The sequence below is a fragment of the Chiloscyllium punctatum genome, chromosome 23 (assembly GCF_047496795.1).
Source record: "Chiloscyllium punctatum isolate Juve2018m chromosome 23, sChiPun1.3, whole genome shotgun sequence".
Taxonomy (NCBI): Eukaryota; Metazoa; Chordata; class Chondrichthyes; order Orectolobiformes; family Hemiscylliidae; genus Chiloscyllium; species Chiloscyllium punctatum.
The window spans coordinates 88218220-88239212 of record NC_092761.1 but is presented as its reverse complement, the minus strand read 5'-3'; the positions used below and the strand labels follow the sequence as shown (position 1 = coordinate 88239212).

The following is a 20993-nucleotide window of genomic DNA, read 5'->3' as shown; positions in this document are numbered from 1 at the left end:
CTGACATATTAGAAATCTTCAAGGTTGAGAAGTTTTAACATTGTTGACATGGATGATATTTCCAGTTTTGGATCGAAAGCAAGGCATCACAATAAACAATAGTTGTTAATAAATCCAGTAAAGAATTTAGGATGTCTTCTCTCAGAATGGTCAATATATGGAACTTGCTATCATGTGGTGTCAACTGTGGCTTGTTGGTAGCACTGTTAGAGTTTAAAGGGCTGTGATCCATAAATTTGAGTGAAATGTATGAATTGGGAGTAAAAGTAAGCTATTCAAACTTTCAAAAGATCAGGGCTGATCTATTTGTATTCTACCTATACTCACGAACCATGGTTCCTTTTAAGCAAGGGTATCAAGTCTGCCACTGACTTAAAAATACTCAATGTTCCTGTCTTCATTGTCTTGAGAAGCAGTGTGTTCCAAAGTTATGTACCCTTCTGAGAAAAAACAAATTCCTTTCATCTGCTTTACAAAGGGGAGCCTAATTTTAATACAACAACCATCAGATCAGATGTTAAACTGAAAGCTTGTGCCTTCTGTGTGGCTGTAAAAGGTCCTCATTGCACTATTTTTGAAGAAGAGGTAGAGCAATTATCCTACTTGTATTGACCACTGCACAAAGGGTCCCTGATTTACCAACATCCAAATTAATGAATGAAATCCCATGCAAGAGTTTTTTTTAGTTTAAAAGATCTGACGTGATTGTTTCCTCATACTTAAGAGCAGCAATTGTATATTGTCCTGTGTTATATTCCTACGTGTGTACAAATCCAATTGCAAACTGACTTAAGAATGGGAACCAGTTTGCAACTTGGACTACCTATGTTCATCCCTCAGCTAAAATCACTTAAAATAATCTGATGTTTATAGTTTTTGCTATGTGAAAATTGTTTCCTGCACTTATGTTAAGACAAAGGCCACATTTCAAAAGACTCTTCATTTGTATAAACTGTTTCTTGTGTCTTGAGATTGTGAAAATGTAGAAGTGTCAGTTTTTTTGACAAGAATAGTGCAAAAGCATTTGAAGGAAAATTGGGCAAACATGTGAAGGAGAAAGATCTCCTGTTGACATTAATAAGTTTAGGGGAAGTAGGGTGGGTGGTAATTTTTGAGGAACATTAATATTGATACAAGTTAGTTGGGACTGGCAGCTTGTAGGGAAATGTAATTTAAAAAATTGTATGCAAACAGAACCACTGATGAATTCTCTTTTTCGTTACGCTGATTGTGGGATAAATATCAATCAGGGTCTGAGGATGACACCTTTCCTCTTTTGAGTAGCACACTCTATGGGCTGAAAGGCTTACTTTAATTCCTATGTCTTATGGTCCGATAGTCTTATGACCTTTCTTGCATCCAACTGACTAGATAAACAAACCTTGACTTTCTTTTATCTTATGGAGAACACCACTGGGAATGCCACACATTACTCAATGTTTTTCATAGAATCCCTACAGTGTGAAAACAAGCCATTTTTGGCCCAGCAAGTCCACATGGACCCTCCAAAGAGTAACCCACCCAGAACCATTCCCCAACCTGATTGCTCTACATATTCCCCGACTAATGCACCTAACCTACATGTCCCTGAACACTATGGGCAAATTAGCATTGCCAATTCACCTAATCTGTGCATGTTTGGATTGTGGGAGGTAACCCAGAAAGGGGGAGAATGTGCAAAACTCCACACAGACAGTTGCCTGAGGCTGGAATCAAACCTGGGTCCTTGGCAATGTGAGGCAGCGGTGCTAACCACTGAATTACCCGCCTTAATTTTCATAGCTCAATGCTCAATTACAACGCTTGTTATTTACTGCAGGAATGGAATCGTACTTGAATACACGTGCTGTCTCTGAACCCAGTTGACACATCAGTTCTCTGGAGTGTAATTTCTGACTTTAATCTTACTGGTGCAATCAAAGTAAGATAAAAAATATGTTGAAAACGCACAGGTCAGGCTGCATCTGTGGAGAGAAAAACGAAAGATTTTTCAGATGGTCTTGTCAGAACTGGTACAATTAATCTTTGATCCATATCCACTAATACGTTTAATTATTAAAAATCTGTTAATCTCTGGTTTGAAATTAACCATTCCTTTAGCACTGGCTACTTTAGGCGTGTTCCAAATTACACCAGCCTCTTGCGCAAAGAAGGATTCTTGCTTCATATTTTACTACTGAAATTCTCCAAGTCTTAGGCTATGTTCCCGGTCATACACCCCCCTGCCCCAATCACTGTAATAGTATTTCTCTTTATCCTGTTGAATCTCCTTTAATACCTCAGAACTTGCATCAAATTATCTCAAAACTTTTTAACCTTTAGAGAATGCAATTGTATGCTTTGTCAGATTTAATTTGTATTTAGACATGCATGGAATTTGATTTTCTGTTTAAGAGTGACAAGGGAAATTGGGGAAAATTATGTTTAAAAATAGTTAATGCGTGTATTCTCCCTTGTTGTAGCTTGACTGGGTGCTTACTAGGGCACCATGATTTGAAAGTAACTGTTTACTTTTTGATATATCTTAAGTTCTCTATGTTACAGTATTAATGTAATTACAGTAAATAGTGAACCAGTCACTGTTAGCCAGGGTCGGTGTCATTGTAGTGGGTTTGGTGCTTACTATAGCAGATTTTCCTACTGAGAAGCAAGACTGATGACCACCAAGATCTGCTAATTGCCGTCTCAAAACGGGCATAATTGGAAAATGAGGGAAAACTTGTGCTTAATGTTGCCTCTTTGTCATTTGATCGAAGTTGGCAGTGAAGTGCTTGGATGTTTACTAGAGTGTAATGAGGTTAATGACTTTTTTGATTTGGTGGTCCTATTCTCATGCCTCTGAGTTTTGCTGGAAGTCTCTTGTTTCTTCCTCTTTGCCCCAAATACTAGCCAAAATCATGCCCAGGTTACTGCAGATGCCAGTTCCTAAGAAGCTGTAGAATGGATCTGAAACTGCAGAATAGGTGTCAGTTTACTGCATTTATATAAAATTTCTTGAAAAAGCACTGGACCTTCCTTCAGTATCTGATTCAATGGGATCATGGATGATTTATATCAGCTGTGTCTTCCTGCACTTTGGTCTACTGTGCTTCCTGGAAAAAAGTGGGATATGAGCCAGTGCCTGCTCAGTGATGCAAGAGACTATATTATTCATTGTAAAGACTTAATTTCTAGAGCAGCATTGTAAAATTGATTTTTGGCATTTAAAATCACAATTTCAAATGATTTTGATGACAACAGTATTACGTGCTCTAAATTACTTGGCAAATGTTCTGTGATTGACCAAGAACTAAAGCAGAAATTTCACACTACTTCTGTGAGCATGCCCTTCTTGCTTTAAATCAAAACATTTCTGGATCCTACTTCTGTTCTTGTCTGAAATCAAATTTGGGAAAATTGCCAGTATGGTAGAAACAATTTGTTCTTTGCTATTTGACGTTTTTCATCTTTAGGAAAGTTCAGCCAAATATATGCATATTTTTGAACTTTGACTGAAGTTCAAACAGAATATCAATAAGGTTACTAACTAGGTAAGATGTTGAGAGGTCACATTGTGCATTGTTGTTCCTCACCATAAGATTATTTTGCAACATCTGTTCCTTTGGAAGAATGTTATTGTAATTATGAATTCAATCACAATTATTATAGTTTTAGATACAGAAACCTGCTTGATTTGACATTCAGCTTGTCTCTTCTAAAATTCTGTACTGAGATAAAACACTTTGCATTTCCTTTTTATGTTAGAGCAAATCCAGAGGTGTTATTCTGTCTACAGCACCTAATGTTGTTGCTGGTTATGAAGTTGGTGCTTTTATGTTCTAGGAACATCCTATTAAAGACCATAATGGGCTTACGATGTGGTGTTTTTGTCTGCTCTTCATTTCTTCCTCATCCAAATCAACATGGGAAAGATGTGTCTTGAGGCCTTGAGTAAAGGTGTCCAAGGTTGTCTAGATAGATTTGCCTCTGTGGAAGCAACTCTTCTAATTCCCCTCATTTGTGGTGGAAAATGTAGGCGAGGCAATGGCTTTATCTTATTATCACCAGACTAATCCAGAAACTCAGCTAATGTTCTTATGACCCAGGTTCAAATCCCATCGTGACAGATGGTGGAATTTGAATTTAATTTTTAAAAATCTGGAATTAAGAATCTATTGACGACCATGAAACCACTGATGTTTGTCGGAAAAAAGTCATCTGGGATCACTGATGTCCTTCGGGGAAGGAAATTGGCTTTCCTCATCTGGTCTGACCAACTGGTAACTGCAGACCCACAGCAATATGGTTTACTCTTAACCGCTGTCTGAAATGGTCTAGCAAGCCACTCCATTCGAGGGCAGCTAAGCGCAGACAATAAAGGCTGGCCAACCAACAATGTCCATGTCCTATGAATGAATGAAATAAAATAACAAGTCTATAGTTAGAAACTTGAACCATCATATGACTCTGTAGCTCAAGTCAGAAACTGAAGGGTTAAATATACCTTTCAGCATGACACAGTACTGTCTGTTGATTTTTTTTCAGTTTTCTATACCACTGTGATGGCAAAGTACTACAATTTTAATCTGACAAGCGTGCGTTCGTTGTGTGTTAATAATTGTCAGAGAACTGTGAATGTATTGAATCAGAGTTAGAACATTACAATGCAGTACAGGCCCTTCCGCCCTCAATGTTGCGTCGACCTGTGGAGCCAATCTGAAGCCCATCTATCTTACACTATTCCATTTTCATCCATATGTTTGTCCAGTGACCACTTAAATGCCCTTAAAGTTGGCGAGTCTACTATTGTTGCAGGCAGTGTGTTCCATGCCTCTACTACTGAGTAAAGAAATTACCTCCTGACATCTGTCCTTTATCTATCACCCTTCATTTTAAACCTATGTCCCCTTGTGCTAGCCATCTCCATCTGAGGGAAAAGGCTCTCACTGTCCACTCTATCTAACCCTCTGCTTATCTTCTATGTCTCAATTAAGTCACCTCTCAACCTTCTCTCTAACGGAAACAGCCTCAAGTCCTTCAGTCTTTCCCTGTAAGACCTGTTGTCCTGTTTTCCCCCCTCAATCGAAGCAAAATGCTCCAGAGACATAGTGTAGTTTTGCTTCCTTCATCTTTATTCCGGGCTCAGGAGGAAGAGAGAACGATCACCCATGTGCATCAGAAGATAAGTTCACCGGTCTTCTCTGGAGCAGCAGTTTCTCAATGAACTGTATAGTTATTTTACAGGGAGAACATTCAAAAAAGGCAACAGACATATTAATTGGGTGACCATTACAATCAACGAGTATCAATAGCAAAGATGAAGCCATCTGCTGTTACACAATGAATAACTGGCTTCACGTAATAAATACTTTTCACCTTATTAAACTGACCCCTCAAACTGTATGCTACCTCATCTTGTTAAACGGCTTGACGTAATGGATGCTTTTCCACCTTGTTAACCTATTACCCTTGCCTCCAGCACCCTATTGTTAACTGCATGTTCTTATCTGATCTGAGTCATGCTGAGCTGAACCCCTTGTTTCACAAAGCTCAGAACTTGACTCTTTCCCTGCCTGCTTATACCCGATACACATTCCCTCCTTTTATCATTTTATGATAATCATTAAGATGGCACTACTAGCTTTCGTAGGATTCTGACAGCCAATATGTAAGCAAATAATTGACACACAGCATACAATGATTATAACAACAAAGATTACTAGTCCATTACAGTAATTAGAGTTTGAAAAATCCTCCCATGTGGGGAAAAAAAATTCACCAGTAAAGTTCTTAAATCCACAGTTCTTACTGACCACTCTATACCTTCCAAGTCAAGTGGAAACGAGTCTGTTCTCCCAAATCTCCTTTAGTAAAGTCCAACCTGAAAACAAAATTCAGTCTGTTCTTGCATCACTCCTTGAAGAAATTCTTGGATAAGGGCAGTTATTCACAAGAGTGTGCAGTGCAGCAGCTGCAACTGCAGGCTAGATGAGTGCAGCATTCTTTGCTGTTTCTGCTCCCGCTCTGTTGTTAAATATAACAAAGCCAACTGGCTCGATCAGTGAACCATGATATCCCTTAAATGATTAAACCACACGAGCTTTACCTTGTGTTTCAATGTCCCTAGGAAGGCCACTGACCAAAAGCGTACTGACCACCTCTTGACTGTTGTTAGCCTCTTCACTTTTCATGCTCGTGACTGAGAAGCTGATTGGATCAGGTTGTGGAGGGGTGGGCAGTAGTCTGAAGGTGTGCTTTACCTGTGAATGGAGAAACCCTAGAGACTACATTAGGTGCTGAAAGTATCTTTGCATTTCCTCTCTCCATTCCATCCTTGCCAAGGTGGTTATCAGTATGAAGACCGTCTCACATTTAACTACATTAAATTGTGTCTGCCTATTTCAGCATTCTTTGAATTCTTGAAGTCTGTTACTCGGTTCACTATTTATGACATTATCAAGTTTTATATAATTCATAAACTTCTACATTGTACTGTCTAAGCAATTCAGTTAATTATAAACAATAATCGATGATCCTAAATCCTAACCTCATTCAGGTTATTCAAAAGTATTTTCCTTTAGCAAATTGATACTTGGCTAATGTGAAAGCTGTCAGGAAAAGTCTGGAGCAGCAAGAAAGCAACACAATGTTTCCTGTACTTTAACAATTGAAGAGGCAGTTTCAGTTCAGACTTAAATCTCGAATATTCATGGGAAATAAATGCTGTATATTTTAAAATATGTTCTCCAAATGAAACTTCCCAAATAAAACAGTTGGAATTACAGTGGCAACTTTGGTAGATATCAACATTCTTTTGAATTTGCAATATGAAGGGGGCCAATGAAGTCTTAACAATAATAGAATTTAAACAACAAAGCCTCAAGTTCTTCTTTTCTCTAGAAAATCTTAGCAAAACAAAATATTACACTCTGCATTAAAGACACAGCAGCAATGGTATTTTAATACAATACTGTCATCTGGCTAAAGCATGACCACTAACCTAATTTTTTTAAAAAACAGGCATTGTAGAATTTCAAATACATCAGGGGCTCAAGGCACTCAATCAATTTGTTTTAAGGTTACAAGTTTGATAATTTTAAAAAGGACATAATGCTGGACAATTTCAATGTAAAAACAAAATCTGTCCCATTACATAGCCCACAAAACACACTGAATTGAGATCTTGATTCAAACAAGGCAAAACAGTTACTTAAAAGGAATTTCCCAGTGTTCTAACAAATGAAAATTTTTAAACATCAAACACACTCAGCATGACATAATCTACATTGAAGCTTTCCTTTTTCAACACAAGTATTAGTGCAACTTTAATTTCAGCATTTTCTGGGGTTTTTCTTGCATTTTCTCACTGAAGTTACACTTATTAGAAGAGAGAGCCTTCACAGTGGACCACATGGCACTGCAATCCAAGTTACTTTCTTTCCCCAGAACAAAGACTGTCAGAGCCTCATATTTCGCCACTAGGGGACTTTAACCCCATTCTCACTTTGTACCTCATGGGGGCTCGAACCCAAAATCAACCCACCCAGTAGATTTGAAGCCCAGTTCTGCGCAGAGGACTCGAACCTTGATCATTCACAAGCCGCCCCTGCAAAATGCAGCGCAGAGGACTCTGACCTCTGCCTGCTAGTGCGCTTGCAAAACTGTGTCTCTCAACTGAACTAATTACCATTTGAGGAATCCATAGAATAGAGTGTGATTGAACAAGGGGACCATATCCGACACACAGGAATATAAAGCAGAACCAAGCTTTAAAATCTTTACTTGTGGGCTCATCCATCTCGAGACATTGATGTTCTGGACAGCCACTGACACTGTCCAATCTTAACTATTTGTTTGGGTCCAGTTGACTATGCCAATATTTTCGACCCATTCCTCCCTCCCCCCCCCCCCCCCCCCCCTCCATTGAAGCAAAATGTTCAGAGACACCACCTTCATGTTTATTCCGGGCCCTGGAGGGAGAGGACAATTGCCCATGTGCACAGGGACATGAGTTCATCGTCTTCTCTGGAACAGCAGTTTCTCAATGAACTATATAGTCATTTTACAGGGAGGTGCATCCAGAAAAGGCAACATACATATTGAATGACCGTTACAATCAACGAGTATCAATAGCAAAGATTAAGCCATCTGCTGTTACACAATGAATAACTGGCTTCACATATTGAATATTTTACACCTTGCTAAACTGAATACTACCTAATCTTGTTAAATGGCTCGACATAATGAATGTTTTTCCACCTTGTTAACCCATTACCCTTGCCTCCAGCACCCGATTGTTAACTGCAAGTTCTTATCTGATCTGAGTCATGCTGAGCTGAACCCCTTGTTTCGCAAAACTCAGAACTTGACTCTTTCCCTGCTGCTTATACCCTATACACATTCTCAGAGTTTCCCTGCATACCAGGCAACATCCTAGTAAATCTCCTCTGATCCATTTCCAAAGCTTCCACATCCTTCCTATAATGCGGTGACCAGAACTGTGCGCAATGCTACAAGTGCGGCCACACCACAGTTTCTTGCAGCTGCAGCATGACCTCATGGCTCCAAAAGTTAATCTCTCTACCAATAAAAGCTAACACACTGTACGCCTCTTTGACAACCCTATCAATCTGGGTTTTAACTTTCAGGGATCGATATACATGGACACAGATCTCACGGCTCATCTACACTACCAAGAATCTTGCCATTAGCCTAGTACTCTGCATTCCTGTTGCTCCTTCCAAAGCGAATTATCTCTCACTTTTCCATATTAAACTCCATTTGCCACTTCTCAGCCCAGTTCTGCAGCTTATCTATGTCCCTCTGTAACCTTCAGCCTTCAGCACAATCCACAACTCCACCAACCTTAGTGTCATCTGCAAATTTACTAACCCATACTTCCATGCCCTCATCCAGGTAATTTGTAAAAATGGCAAACAGCAGTAGCCCCAAAACCACTAGTAATTGAACTCTAGGATGAACATTTCCCATCAACCACCACCTCCATCTTCTTTCAGCTCACCGGTTTCTGATGCAAACCGCTAAATCACCCTCAATCCCATGCCTCCATATTTTGTGCAATAACCGACCGTGGGGAGCCTTAACAAATGCTTTACTGAAATCCATATACACCACATCAACCGCTTTACTCTCATTCACCTATTCGGTCACCATCTTAAAGAACTCAACAAGGTTTGTGAGGCATGACCTACCCTTCACAAAACTATGTTGACTGTCCCTAATGAATCTATTCCTCTCTAGATAACTTTAAATCCTATCTCTCATAACCTTTTCCAACACTTTGCCCATAACTGAAGTAAGGATCACTGATCTATAATTATCAGGGTTGAGACAACATTTGCTATCCTCTAGTCTTCTGGCATTGTTCCCTGTAGACACTGGCCACATAAAAATCGAAGCCAAAGGCTCTGCATCCCCTCCCTGGCTTCCCAGAGAATCAGAGGATAAGTTCCATCCGGCCCAGGGGACTTATCTATTTTCACACTTTCCAGAATTGCTTAGACCTCCTCCTTGTAAACCTTAATCCTGTCTAGTTTAGTCAAGAGTCATAGACTCAGAGAGATGTCCAGCACAGAAGCAGACCCTTCGGTCTAACTTGTCCATGTCAACCAGATGTCCAAACTCAATCTAGTCCCACCTGCCAGCACCTGGCCCATATCCCTCCAAACGCTTCCTATTCATATACCCATCCAAATGCCTGTTAAATGTTGCAGTTGTACCAGCCTCCACCACTTCCTCTGGCAGCTCATTCCATACACATACCACCCTCTGTGTGAAAAAGTTGCCCTTTAGGTCTCTCATATCTTTCCCCCCTCACCTTAAACCTATGCCCTCTAGTTCTGGACTCCCCCACCCCAGAGAAAAGACTTTGTCTATTTATCCTATCCATGCCCCTCATGATTTTATAAACCTCGATAAGATCACCCCTCATCCTCCAATGCTCCAGGGAAAACAGCCCCAGCCTGTTCAGCCTCTCCCTATAGCTCAAATCCTCCAATCCTGGCAACACCGTTGTAAATCCTTTCTGAACCCTTTCAAGTTTTACAACATCTTTCCGATAGAAAGGAGACCAGAATTGCACACAATATTCCAACAGGGGTCTAACCAATGTCCTGTACAGCTGCAACATGACCTCCCAACTCCTGTACTCAATACTCTGACCAATAAAGGAAAGCATACCAAATGCCACCTTCACTATCTTATCTACCTGCGACTCTACTTTCAAGGAGCTATGAACGTGCACTCCAAGGTCTCTTTGTTCGGCAACACTCCCTAGAACCATATCATTGTGTATAAGTCCTGCTACGATTTGCTTTCCAAAAATGCAGCACCTCACATTTATTTAAATTAAACTCCATTTGCCACTCCTCCACCCACTGGCTCATCTGATCAAAATCCCATTGTAATCTGAGATAACCTTTTTCGTTATCCACTACACCTCCAATTTTGGTCTCATCTGCAAACTTACTAACTTTTCCTCTTATGCTTGCATACAAATCATTGATATAAATGACAAAAAGTAGTGGACCCAGCACTGATCCTTGTGGCAGTCCACTGGTCACAGGCCTCCAGTCTGAGAAACAGCCCTCTACCACCACTCTGTCTTCTATCTTTGAGCCAGTTCTGTATCCAAATGGCTAGTTCTCCCTGTATTCCATGAAATCCAACCTTGCTAACCATTGTCCCATAGGGAACCTTGTCGAACACCTTACTGAAGTCCATATAGATCATGTCCATTGCCCTGCCCTCATCAATCCTCTTTGTTACTTCTTCAAAAAACTCAATCAAGTTTGTGAGACATGATTTCCTACGCCCAAAGCCATGTTGACTATCCCTAATCAGTCCTTGCCTTTCCAAATACATGTACCTCCTGTCCCTTGTGATTCCCTCCCAACAACTTGTCTACCATTGATGTCAGGCTCACTGATCTATAGTTCCCTGGCTTTTCCTTACCACCCTTCTTAAACAATAGTGCCATGTTAGCCAACCTCCAGTCTTCCGGTACCTCACCTATGGCTATCGATGATCCAAATATATCTCGGCAAGAGACCCAGTATCACTTCCCTAGCTTCCCACTGAGTTCTAGGGTATACCTGATCAGGTCAAGGGGACTTATCCACTTTTATATGTTTCAAGACATCCAGCACTTCCTCCTCTGTAACATGGACATTTTTCAAGATGTCACCATCTTGTTTTCCTAGATTCTGTATCTTCCATGTCCTTTTCCACAGTAAAAGAGCTGATGCAAAATACTCGTTGATTATCTCCCCCATCTCCTGTGGCTCCATATAAAGGCCACCTTGCTGATCTTTGAGGGGCCCTATTCTCTCCCTAGTTTCCCTTAATGTATTAGTAAAAACCCTTTGGATTCTCCTTAACTCTATTTGCCAAAGCTATCTCATGTTTCCTTTTTGCCCTCCTAATTTCCCTCTTAAGTATACTCCTACTGCCTTTATACACTTCCAAAGATTCATTCGATCTATCCTGTCTATTCCTGACATATGCTTCCTTCTTTTTCTTAACCAAGCCCTCAATTTCTTTAGTCATCCAGCATTCTCTACCCTACCAGCCTTTCCTTTCACCGTAACAGGAATATACTGTCTCTGGACACTCATTATCTCACTTCTGAAGGCTGCCCATTTTCCAGCTGTTCCGTTACCTGCGAACATCTGCCCCAATCAGATTTTGAAAGTTCTTGCCGAGTACCATCAAAATTAGTCTTTCTCCAATTTAGAACTTCAACTTTTAGAAGCCTGTATCTCAGTATTCTCATCGACAACATTGTATTTTTCCATTGTGAACATTGATGGAAATATTCATTTAGCGCTTCCCCTTTCTCCTCTGACTCCATACACAACTTCCCACCACTATCCTTGATTGACTCAACTCTTCCTCTAGTCATTCTTTTACTTCTGACATACCTATAGAAAGCTTTAGGGTTTTCCGTGATCCTACCTGCCAACGACTTCGATCTCTCTTTACTTCTTTCCTAGCTAACTTGTAACTCTGAAGCGCCCTAACTGAGTCTTCATGTCTCATCCTAACATAAGCCGTCGCCTTCCTCTTGACAAGAGATTCAACTTCTTTAGTAAACCACTACTCCCTCGCCCAACCAATTCCTCCCTGCCTGAAAGGTACATACTTATTAAGGACATGCACCAGCTGTTCCTTGAATAATCTCCACATTTCAATTAGTCCCATCCCCTGCAGTTTCCTTCCCCATTATGTGCATCCTAAATCTTGCCTTATTGCATCATAATTGCCTTTCTCCCAGCAATAACTCCTGCGGTATGTACCTATCCCTTTCCTTCACTAAAGTAAACATAACCAAATTGTGGTCAGTTTTCCCGTAGTGTCGCGCCAGAAGCTGGAGATCCCCTGTACAATTTGTACTTTCAGGGTTACATTGTATTTTGCTCAAAAACTGCATGCATTCATGTAGAACTCTGATCTCAAAAACTGCATGAATTTAAGTAAAACTCCGTTATCTCACTTTTTATATTAGAATCAATCTAAACATCATGGCATAGACAGAGAACACAGAGGGCCAACACCTTCAACATATTGTCTAGCTATCACCATTGTTAACAGCTAACCCGAGAATGCAACTTTTTAAAAAAAAGGTTTTGTGATTTACGCATGAAAGTGAAACTATCACTGTATTCTAACAGTTGAAAGGCTTAACAGACAATCAATTTTTCAATGTATAATTTCAGTTACATCACACTGTAAATTTTTGCTATAAATTCTGTGTTAAGATCGAGCCCTCCACTACCACCTGATGAAGGAGTGTCGCTCCGAAAGCTAGTGTGCCTCCAATTAAACCTGTTGGACTGTAACCTGGTGTTGTGATTTTTAACTTTGTACACCCCAGTCCAACACCAGCATCTCCAAATCATGACCTTTTCAAGGTGTAATAGGTTTTTCTCCCCTTGTGGTTGAGATTTTATACAGTGCCAGTTGAAACAGTAAAGTGGAATTTCCATTCCTATTCAAATTGACCAACCTTCTTTCAGATTTTGCACCACAGAAAGCCATTGTGATTTCTGTCAGGGACATTTCTGTCAGTATCTCTGTGGGCTTTTTTTTTGCAAATTTGAGTTCAAGAATTGAATGAAACTTGGTTTTATCACTTTCCTGGAAAGGTTTGCTAGGATTTAGAAAGCAACACCTGATAAATTGATGCAGGTAGATTCCATAGGCGGTCTGAAAACAGAGTGGCTTTATATTTAAAGTGATGAATTTCGATGGTTACTGAGATGGCCCCATTCACCAGCCCTAGCTGGGTAGCTGTTCTGAGAACTGGTATAGACACAATGGGTTGTAGGGCCTCTTTCTGTAATGTAAAATTCGATGATTCTATGGGACCTGTGTGTTTGACTTAACACCTTGTTTACAAGTTGAATTGAATGGTGCAAATGTTTTTATTTAAAAAGAAACCTGTTTCTTTGTGTAACGAATGTGGTCCTTTCTGCTTACCTACACAACCATAAAGGGAGCAGATTCTTTTTACAAAAAGAGAAAATGCTGGAAAATCTCAGCAGGTCTGGGAGCATCTGTAGGGAGAGAAAAGAGCTGACATTTAGAGTCTAATTGACCCTTTGTCAATTTTTTTTAATTGGGTGCTGTTGCAGCTGCTGGATCTACTTAACGTAGCTGTATAGGTGCAGTTTCTGTAATCTTATATTACAACACTGTGCTTACTGCTGGTACGTTTTGCAACAGCTAGAAAAGGTTTTCACAAAGCAACAGTAACTCTTATCACAGCAAAGCCCTTTGCCCTTTAATATTTGATCTGACTGCTTCTTGACATTTGTGTATATGTGGATATTGATGACTGGAGCTGGCTTGTCTGCGATAGTGACCATTGTTATAGATTCACAGCTGGGGATGAGCTTGTTATAGATAGAAACTACAGATGTAGAAGTATTTGACTTAAGTAGAAACAAGGTCAAAGAAAAAAATATTTTTATGTGCTTCACAGTCCATAGTTCCCTTTGTGACTTCTGACTTTGTGGACTAATTTGGAATAGTTGTGTAATGCTGGCATATCTTTTGAGCATTGGCCCTGATTAAAACCTTTGTACTTGAAGGTATTTACTGCATCCAGTGACAAAAGCATAGGATTGTTTTCAAAAATTGTTTCTGCGAACCAAGTTACATTGTGTGATCCACCTTTCCCTGGGTGCACTTGTATAGCTAAGTTGGATAAGTTATTTATAATAGACTTCTGATACAACTGGTTTTGCCTCATCCAAGGGTTGGAATTTAACTGCAACCATGTTAACTGCTTTTTCTCCTCCCTCCCTCCACTCCAGGTGCTGTTAGCTACGGCTGTTTGCACCAAAGCTGGGAAGGCAATTATCTCACGGCAGTTTGTGGAAATGACAAGGACCCGAATTGAAGGCTTACTGGCAGCATTCCCTAAACTAATGAACACTGGGAAGCAGCACACATTTGTGGAGACAGAGAGTGTGCGGTATGTGTACCAACCACTGGAGAAACTCTACATGGTATTGATCACAACTAAAAATAGCAATATCTTGGAAGATCTGGAAACACTCCGTCTCTTCTCTCGAGTGGTAAGAGCAATAGAGCCAAGCTGCTGAAAATACTGAAGCTGAGATAACCTGATCAAGGAATGCCATTGATAATTAGTGCAATTAAATGAAGAAATTCAAATCACCCAGAAATCAGCATTCATGTGTTTTTTTAAAATACCATTGCAAAATCAGGCTAATTATGCTATAGATGTAAGAGATTCATAGGATGTGATTTCCATTCCAAGTAGTAACTCATCGGGCCACGCTGTTTCTCTGCAGCAGGTCTGGAGAAAGCATTGTGGAATAAAACATTTTTATCTATGTCTGAATAGATTGTTTTAGTTCTATTTTATTTTGGTGGGGGAGCAGAAAAATGGCACATGGAGTGAAATAATGAGCAAGTTAGTGTTGGAGAAATGTCATCAAACTTGAACCATTAGTGTTCTGACATGTGTTAGTTACTATTGGATTTCTGTTTTGTGCCATAACATTTAAGAAATTACAGGCTTCATTCACTCTTTTAAATATGTGAATAAGGCTGTTAAGACCAGAAGATGTGGGAGCAGAATTAGGCCAAAGGGCCATGCAAGTCTGCTCTGTCACTTCATCATGCCGAATAGATTTCTCAACTACTGCCTTCTCCCCATAACCCTTGATCCCCTTACCAAACAAGAATCTATCTAGTTCTTTCTTAGGTGCCCTCAATGACTTTGCTTCCACAGCCCCCTGTGACAACGCATTCCACAGATTTACCACCCTCTTGTGAAGCGATTTCTCCTCACTTTGAGTCTAAAAGGTTGTACCTCCCATCTAAGGCTATGGTGCCAGATCCTAGTCTCTCCTACTATTGGAAACATCATCTCCACATCCACTGTATCCAGGCCTCTCAATATTCTGGAAGTTTCTGTCAGATCCTGCCATTCATCCTTCTCAACTTCATCGAGTATAGATCCAAAGTCTTCACCCATTTCTAATATGATAAGTTCTTCATACTTGATACTGTTCTTGTAAACCTCCTTTAGACACCCTCTGTGACCAACACATCTGTCCTTAGATACAAGGCCCAAAATTGCTCACTATTCTAAATGCTAGCAAGTTTTGAGAAGATTTGTAGCTCAGGTTGAGGTTCTGGTTTGCTCGCTGAGTTGGATGGTTCATTTTCAGATGTTTTGTCACCATACTAAGTAACATCTTCAGTGAGCCTCCAGATGAAGCACTGCTGGTGTTTCCTGATTTCTGTTGATATATATGAGTTTCCTTGGGTTGGTAATGCCATTTCCTGTGGTGACATCATTTCCTATGGTGCTGCCATTTCCTGTTCTTTCTCTCTGGGTGGTAAATGGAATCCAAGTTAATTTTGTGTGTTGATAGAATTCCGGTTGGAATGCCATGCTTTAGGAATTCTCGTGCATGTCTCTGTTTGGCTTGTCCTAGGATGGTTGTGTTGTCCCAGTCAAAGTGGTCTACTTCCTTATCTATATGTGAGGATACTAGTGATAGAGGGTCATATAGTTTTGTGGCTAGTTGGTGTTCATGTATCCTGGTGGCTACTTTTCCTGCCTGTTTGTCCAATGTAGTGTTTGTTACAGTTCTTGTACAGTATTTTGTAAATGACATTAGTTTGGCTTGTTGTCTGTGTCGGGTCTTTCAAGTTCATTAGCAGCTGTTTTAATGTGTTGGGTTTGTGGGCTACCATGATGCCAAGGGGTCTGAGTAGTCTGGTAGTCTATTCAGAAATGTCTTTGATGTAGGGGAGAGTGGCTAGGGCTTTTGGATGGGTTTTGTCTCCTTGTTTGGGTTTGCTGCTGAGAAATCGGTGGACTGTGTTCATTGGGTACCCATTCTTTTTGAATATACTGCTCTGCCTAGTTCCTCTGTGCTGCAGTGTGTGGTGACTTGTTGAAATAATGTTCTGATGCAGCTTCGTTTGTGGGTGTTGCAATGATTGTTTCTGTAGTTCAATATTTGGTCCATATGTGTTGTTTTCCTGTAGACGCTGGTTTGAAGTTCACCATTGGCTGTTCACTCTACTGCCACATCTAGGAATGGCAGTGTATTGTTGTTTTCCTCCTCTTTAGTGAATTTTATGCCAGTCAGGGAATTATTGATGGTCTTGAAGGTTTAAATATAAATAGAAAGCAGGAAACACCAGCAGTACTCCGTCTGGAGGCTGACTGAAGATGTTACCTAGTATGGTGATGAAATGTCTGAACATGAACCTTCCAGCTCAGCGAGCAAATTGACATCCATCCTAAATGCTGTCTGACTAGAGCCTTATACGCCCTCATCAATACATCTCTGTTGTTGTATTCTACCCATGTGAAAATGAATGCTAACATTTCCATTTGCATTTGCTTCCTTAACTGCCAACTACTTAAGAGAATCCTGATTTAGGAGCATATCGAACAGTACAGCACAGGAATTTTGGCATGCAGTGTTGTGCTGAAAAGAACTCCCAAGTACTTTTATGCTTCAGATTTCTGAAGCCTTTCCCCAATTAGAAAATAGTCCATGCCTCTTTTTTTTTCCCCTACCCAGGTGCATAACTTCTCACAATTTATTTAATCTGTCTATTCTATGCCCATTCTTCTAGCCTATCCAAGTTCTTTTACAGCCTCCCTGCCTTCTCAATACGACCTGCCCCTCCACCTATCTTTGTGTCATTTAAACCTCGGTCAGACTTTCTGGCCTACAGTTTCCTGTCTTTTGCCGCCTCCTCTCCTTAAATAGTTCCTCTGGGATCCTCCCTAACTCCATTAAATCCTGAAAAATTACCACCAAAGCCTCTACAATCAGCTCAGATATCTCTTTCAGAAACTCTGGGGTGTAGTCCATCAGGTGGTTTATCCACCTTCAGACCTTTCAGCTTCCCCAGCACCTTCTTTAGTGATTGCCACTACGCTTAGCTCTGGCCCCTGATTCCTTTAAGTTTTGGTATGCTGCAGATATCTTCCACTGTGGAAACTGGTGCAGATATCTATTCAGTTCCTCTGCCATTGCTTTATTTGCAATTCTACTACTGCAGTCTCACTTTCCAGCGTTCCAAAGTCCACAATCGCCTTTTATCTTTCTAGGTATCTTTCTAAAAAAAAACTTCTGCAATCTTCATTTATCCTTTTAGCTAACTTTCATATTTCATCATCTTCCCCCTTTAATGCCTGTTTAAAGAAGTTATTCACTACTGGTTTTAAAGTCTTCCCAATCCTGTGGCTTTTCACTAATCTTCACATAGTATGCTTTTTATTTTGTATTTATGCTATCCCTTACTTTTTGTCAGCCATAGTTGCTTCATCCTCCCCTTAGTATGTTTCTTCTTCCTTGCAATGAGTTTCTGCTGTGCCTCCCAAATTACCTCCGACTCCCACCATTGCTGCTCTACTGTCTTCTGTGCTAGGCTCCCCTTCCAATCAACTCTGGCCAATCAATCATGTCATTGTAGTTACCTTTACTCAACTGTCACACTGTTGCATCTGATTCTAGCTTCTCCTCCTCAGACTGCAGGGTGAATTTTATCATGTTATGGTCACTGCTCCCTCCTGGTTCCTTCACCTTCAGTTCCCTAATCCAGTCTGTCTGATTACACACCATCAAATCCAGAATTGCCTGTTCCCTCGTGAGCTCTGCCACAAGGTGCTCCAAAAAGAAATCTGTAGGCATTTCATGAATTCCTTTTCTTGAGGTCCACTATCAACCAGATTTTTCTGAGCCCACCTGCATATTAAAGTTCTCCTTGATTATTGTAAAAGTGCTTTTCTTGCATGCCTTTTCTATGTCCTGATTTATTTTCTTCTCCACATCCTGACTACTTCTCGGAGACCTGTACACAACTCCCATTAGGGTCTTCTCTCCTTTGCGGTTCTTCAACTCCACCCACACACATTCGTCACCTTCTGACTTGATTTCCCAGCTTGCTATTGATTTTAATATAATTTCTTACAAACAAAGCAACCTTGCTCCTCTGCCCATCTGCCTGTCCTCTCAAATAGACATGTGTCCTTGGGTATTTTGTTCCCAGCTTTGATCCCCTTGCAGCTATGTCTCTGTGATACGCACAATATCGTACTGCCAATTTCAGTCAGTGTTGCAAGAACCTGTTAAAATGTAATTTTTTTCCCTTTGTTCTGTATGCCTTCCTAGTATTTAGATATAATTTTTTTTAAGTACTACTTTTGTTTTTTTTTAATAGATACCAGAATATTGCAGAGTCCTGGAAGAAAGTGAGATATCAGAGCATTGTTTTGATCTGATTTTTGCTTTTGATGAGATTGTGGCTCTGGGATACCGTGAGAATGTGAACCTAGCTCAGATCCGAACCTTCACAGAAATGGACTCCCATGAAGAGAAAGTTTTCAGGGCTGTTCGAGAGGTAATTTGAGATAAAAGTGAATACAATGTGGAAGTATACTGTCAAACCATGAGGCTCAGCCATCTAAAAAGGTGTATGGTATCCAACTGGAATGCTCGTGTAGTAATATTTCCAAACTATACAGAATAGAACAGGCTATTCGGTCCTGCAGGCTTAATCTCTGTTAATGCTGTACTCTTGTCTTCCACCATACTTCATCTCACCCAATCAGTATATTCCTTCCTCCATCAGTTATTTATCCAGTTTCTTAAGTGCATAAGTGCTGCCTTTACTCCAATTATTCCCTGTGCTAGAGAATTCCACATTTTCAACACAACAGAATTTTTGTCTAAAAAAACAGGAGGAAAATAGCCTCTTTTCCTACAAAATGCCAGGAAAAGCCACGAAAAATTCGATCAATATCTGAAGTAGTTTAATTGGTAATGGTTTACTTACTGTTTTGGTGCTGAGTTACAGTTCCAGTCCAGAGTTTTGAGCATATACAGGGGAACCTTGATTATCCAAAGATGATCTCAAGGTCCCGATATAAGCATTACATCAAAGAGGTGTTTCAACACTGTTCGTGTCTATTGTTTACAACAATTAAAAATGAACCCCGCTTACGGAGATGCTGCTGAGAACAGTCCTTGACATCGATGGGAGCCCAGGCATCATCTCCAAATGACTGATGACTCGGTCTCTCTCGCGCACTCCCTCTCCCTCCCTCTCCTTCCTTCCCCCCCCTCTCCTTCCTTCCCCCCCTCTCTCCTTCCTTCCTCCCCTCTCTCCTTCCTTGCTCCCTCCTTCCTTCCTCCCTCCTTCCTTCCTTCCTTCCCCCCCTCTCTCCCCTTCCTTCCCCCCCTCTCTCCCCTTCCTTCCACCCCCTCTCTCCTTCCTTCCACCCCCTCTCTCCTTCCTTCCACCCCCTCTCTCCTTCCTTCACCCCCTCCTCTCTCTCCTTCCTTCCACCCCCTCTCTCCTTCCTTCCACCCCTCTCTCCTTCCTTCCACCCCCTCTCTCCTTCCTTCCACCCCTCTCTCCTTCCCTTCCACCCCCTCTCTCCTTCCTTCCACCCCCTCTCTCCTTCCTTCCACCCCCTCTCTCCTTCCTTCCACCCCCTCTCTCCTTCCTTCCACCCCCTCTCTCCTTCCTTCCACCCCCTCTCTCCTTCCTTCCACCCCCTCTCTCCTTCCTTCCACCCCCTCTCTCCTTCCTTCCACCCCCTCTCTCCTTCCTTCCACCCCCTCTCTCCTTCCTTCCACCCCCTCTCTCCTTCCTTCCACCCCCTCTCTCCTTCCTTCCACCCCCTCTCTCCTTCCTTCCACCCCCTCTCTCCTTCCTTCCACCCCCTCTCTCCTTCCTTCCACCCCCTCTCTCCTTCCTTCCACCCCCTCTCCCCTTCCTTCCACCCCCTCTCTCCTTCCTTCCACCCCCTCTCTCCTTCCTTCCACCCCCTCTCTCCTTCCTTCCACCCCCTCTCTCCTTCCTTCCACCCCCTCTCTCCTTCCTTCCACCCCCTCCTTCCCCCCCCCCTTCCTCCCCCCCCCCTTCCTCCCCCCCCCCCTTCCTCCCCCCCCCCCTTCCTCCCGCCCCCCTCCTTCCTCCCGCCCCCCCCTTCCTTCCCCCCCCCCTCCTTCCTCCCCCCCCCCTCCTTCCTCCCCCCTCCTTCCTCCCGCCCCCCCCTACCTCCCCCCCCCTCCTTCCTCCCCCCCTCCTTCCTCCCCCCCCCCTCCTTCCTCCCCCCCTCCTTCCTCCCCCTCCTCCTCCCCCCTCCTTCTCCCCCCCCTCTTCCTCCCCCACCCCCTTCCTCCCCCCCACCCCCTTCCTCCCCCCCACCCCCTTCCTCCCCCCACCCCCTTCCTCCCCCCACCCCCTTCCTCCCCCCCTCCCCCTTCCTCCCCCCCTCCCCCCTTCCTCCCCCCTCCCCCTCCTTCCTCTCCTCCCCCTCCCCCTTCCTTCCTCCCCCTCCCCCTTCCTTCCTCCCCTCCCCCTTCCTTCCTCCCCCTCCCCCTTCCTTCCTCCCCCTCCCCCTTCCTTCCTCCCCCCTCCCCCTTCCTTCCTCCCCCTCCCCCTTCCTTCCTCCCCCTCCCCTCTTCCTCCCCCTC

General features: G+C 42.1%; 1 protein-coding gene across 2 annotated transcripts in view; it reads left to right on the top strand.

Annotated features, from left to right (window-relative positions):
* LOC140494229 (coatomer subunit delta) overlaps positions 1 to 20993 on the top strand; it is a 45085-nt gene that overhangs the window by 6516 nt on the left and 17576 nt on the right. For both annotated transcript variants that reach the window (XM_072593446.1, XM_072593445.1), the window contains exons 2-3: positions 14319 to 14582; positions 18730 to 18909. In XM_072593446.1, coding sequence (XP_072449547.1) covers positions 14319 to 14582; positions 18730 to 18909 — 444 coding nt within the window. The remainder of the gene's footprint in view (positions 1 to 14318; positions 14583 to 18729; positions 18910 to 20993) is intronic.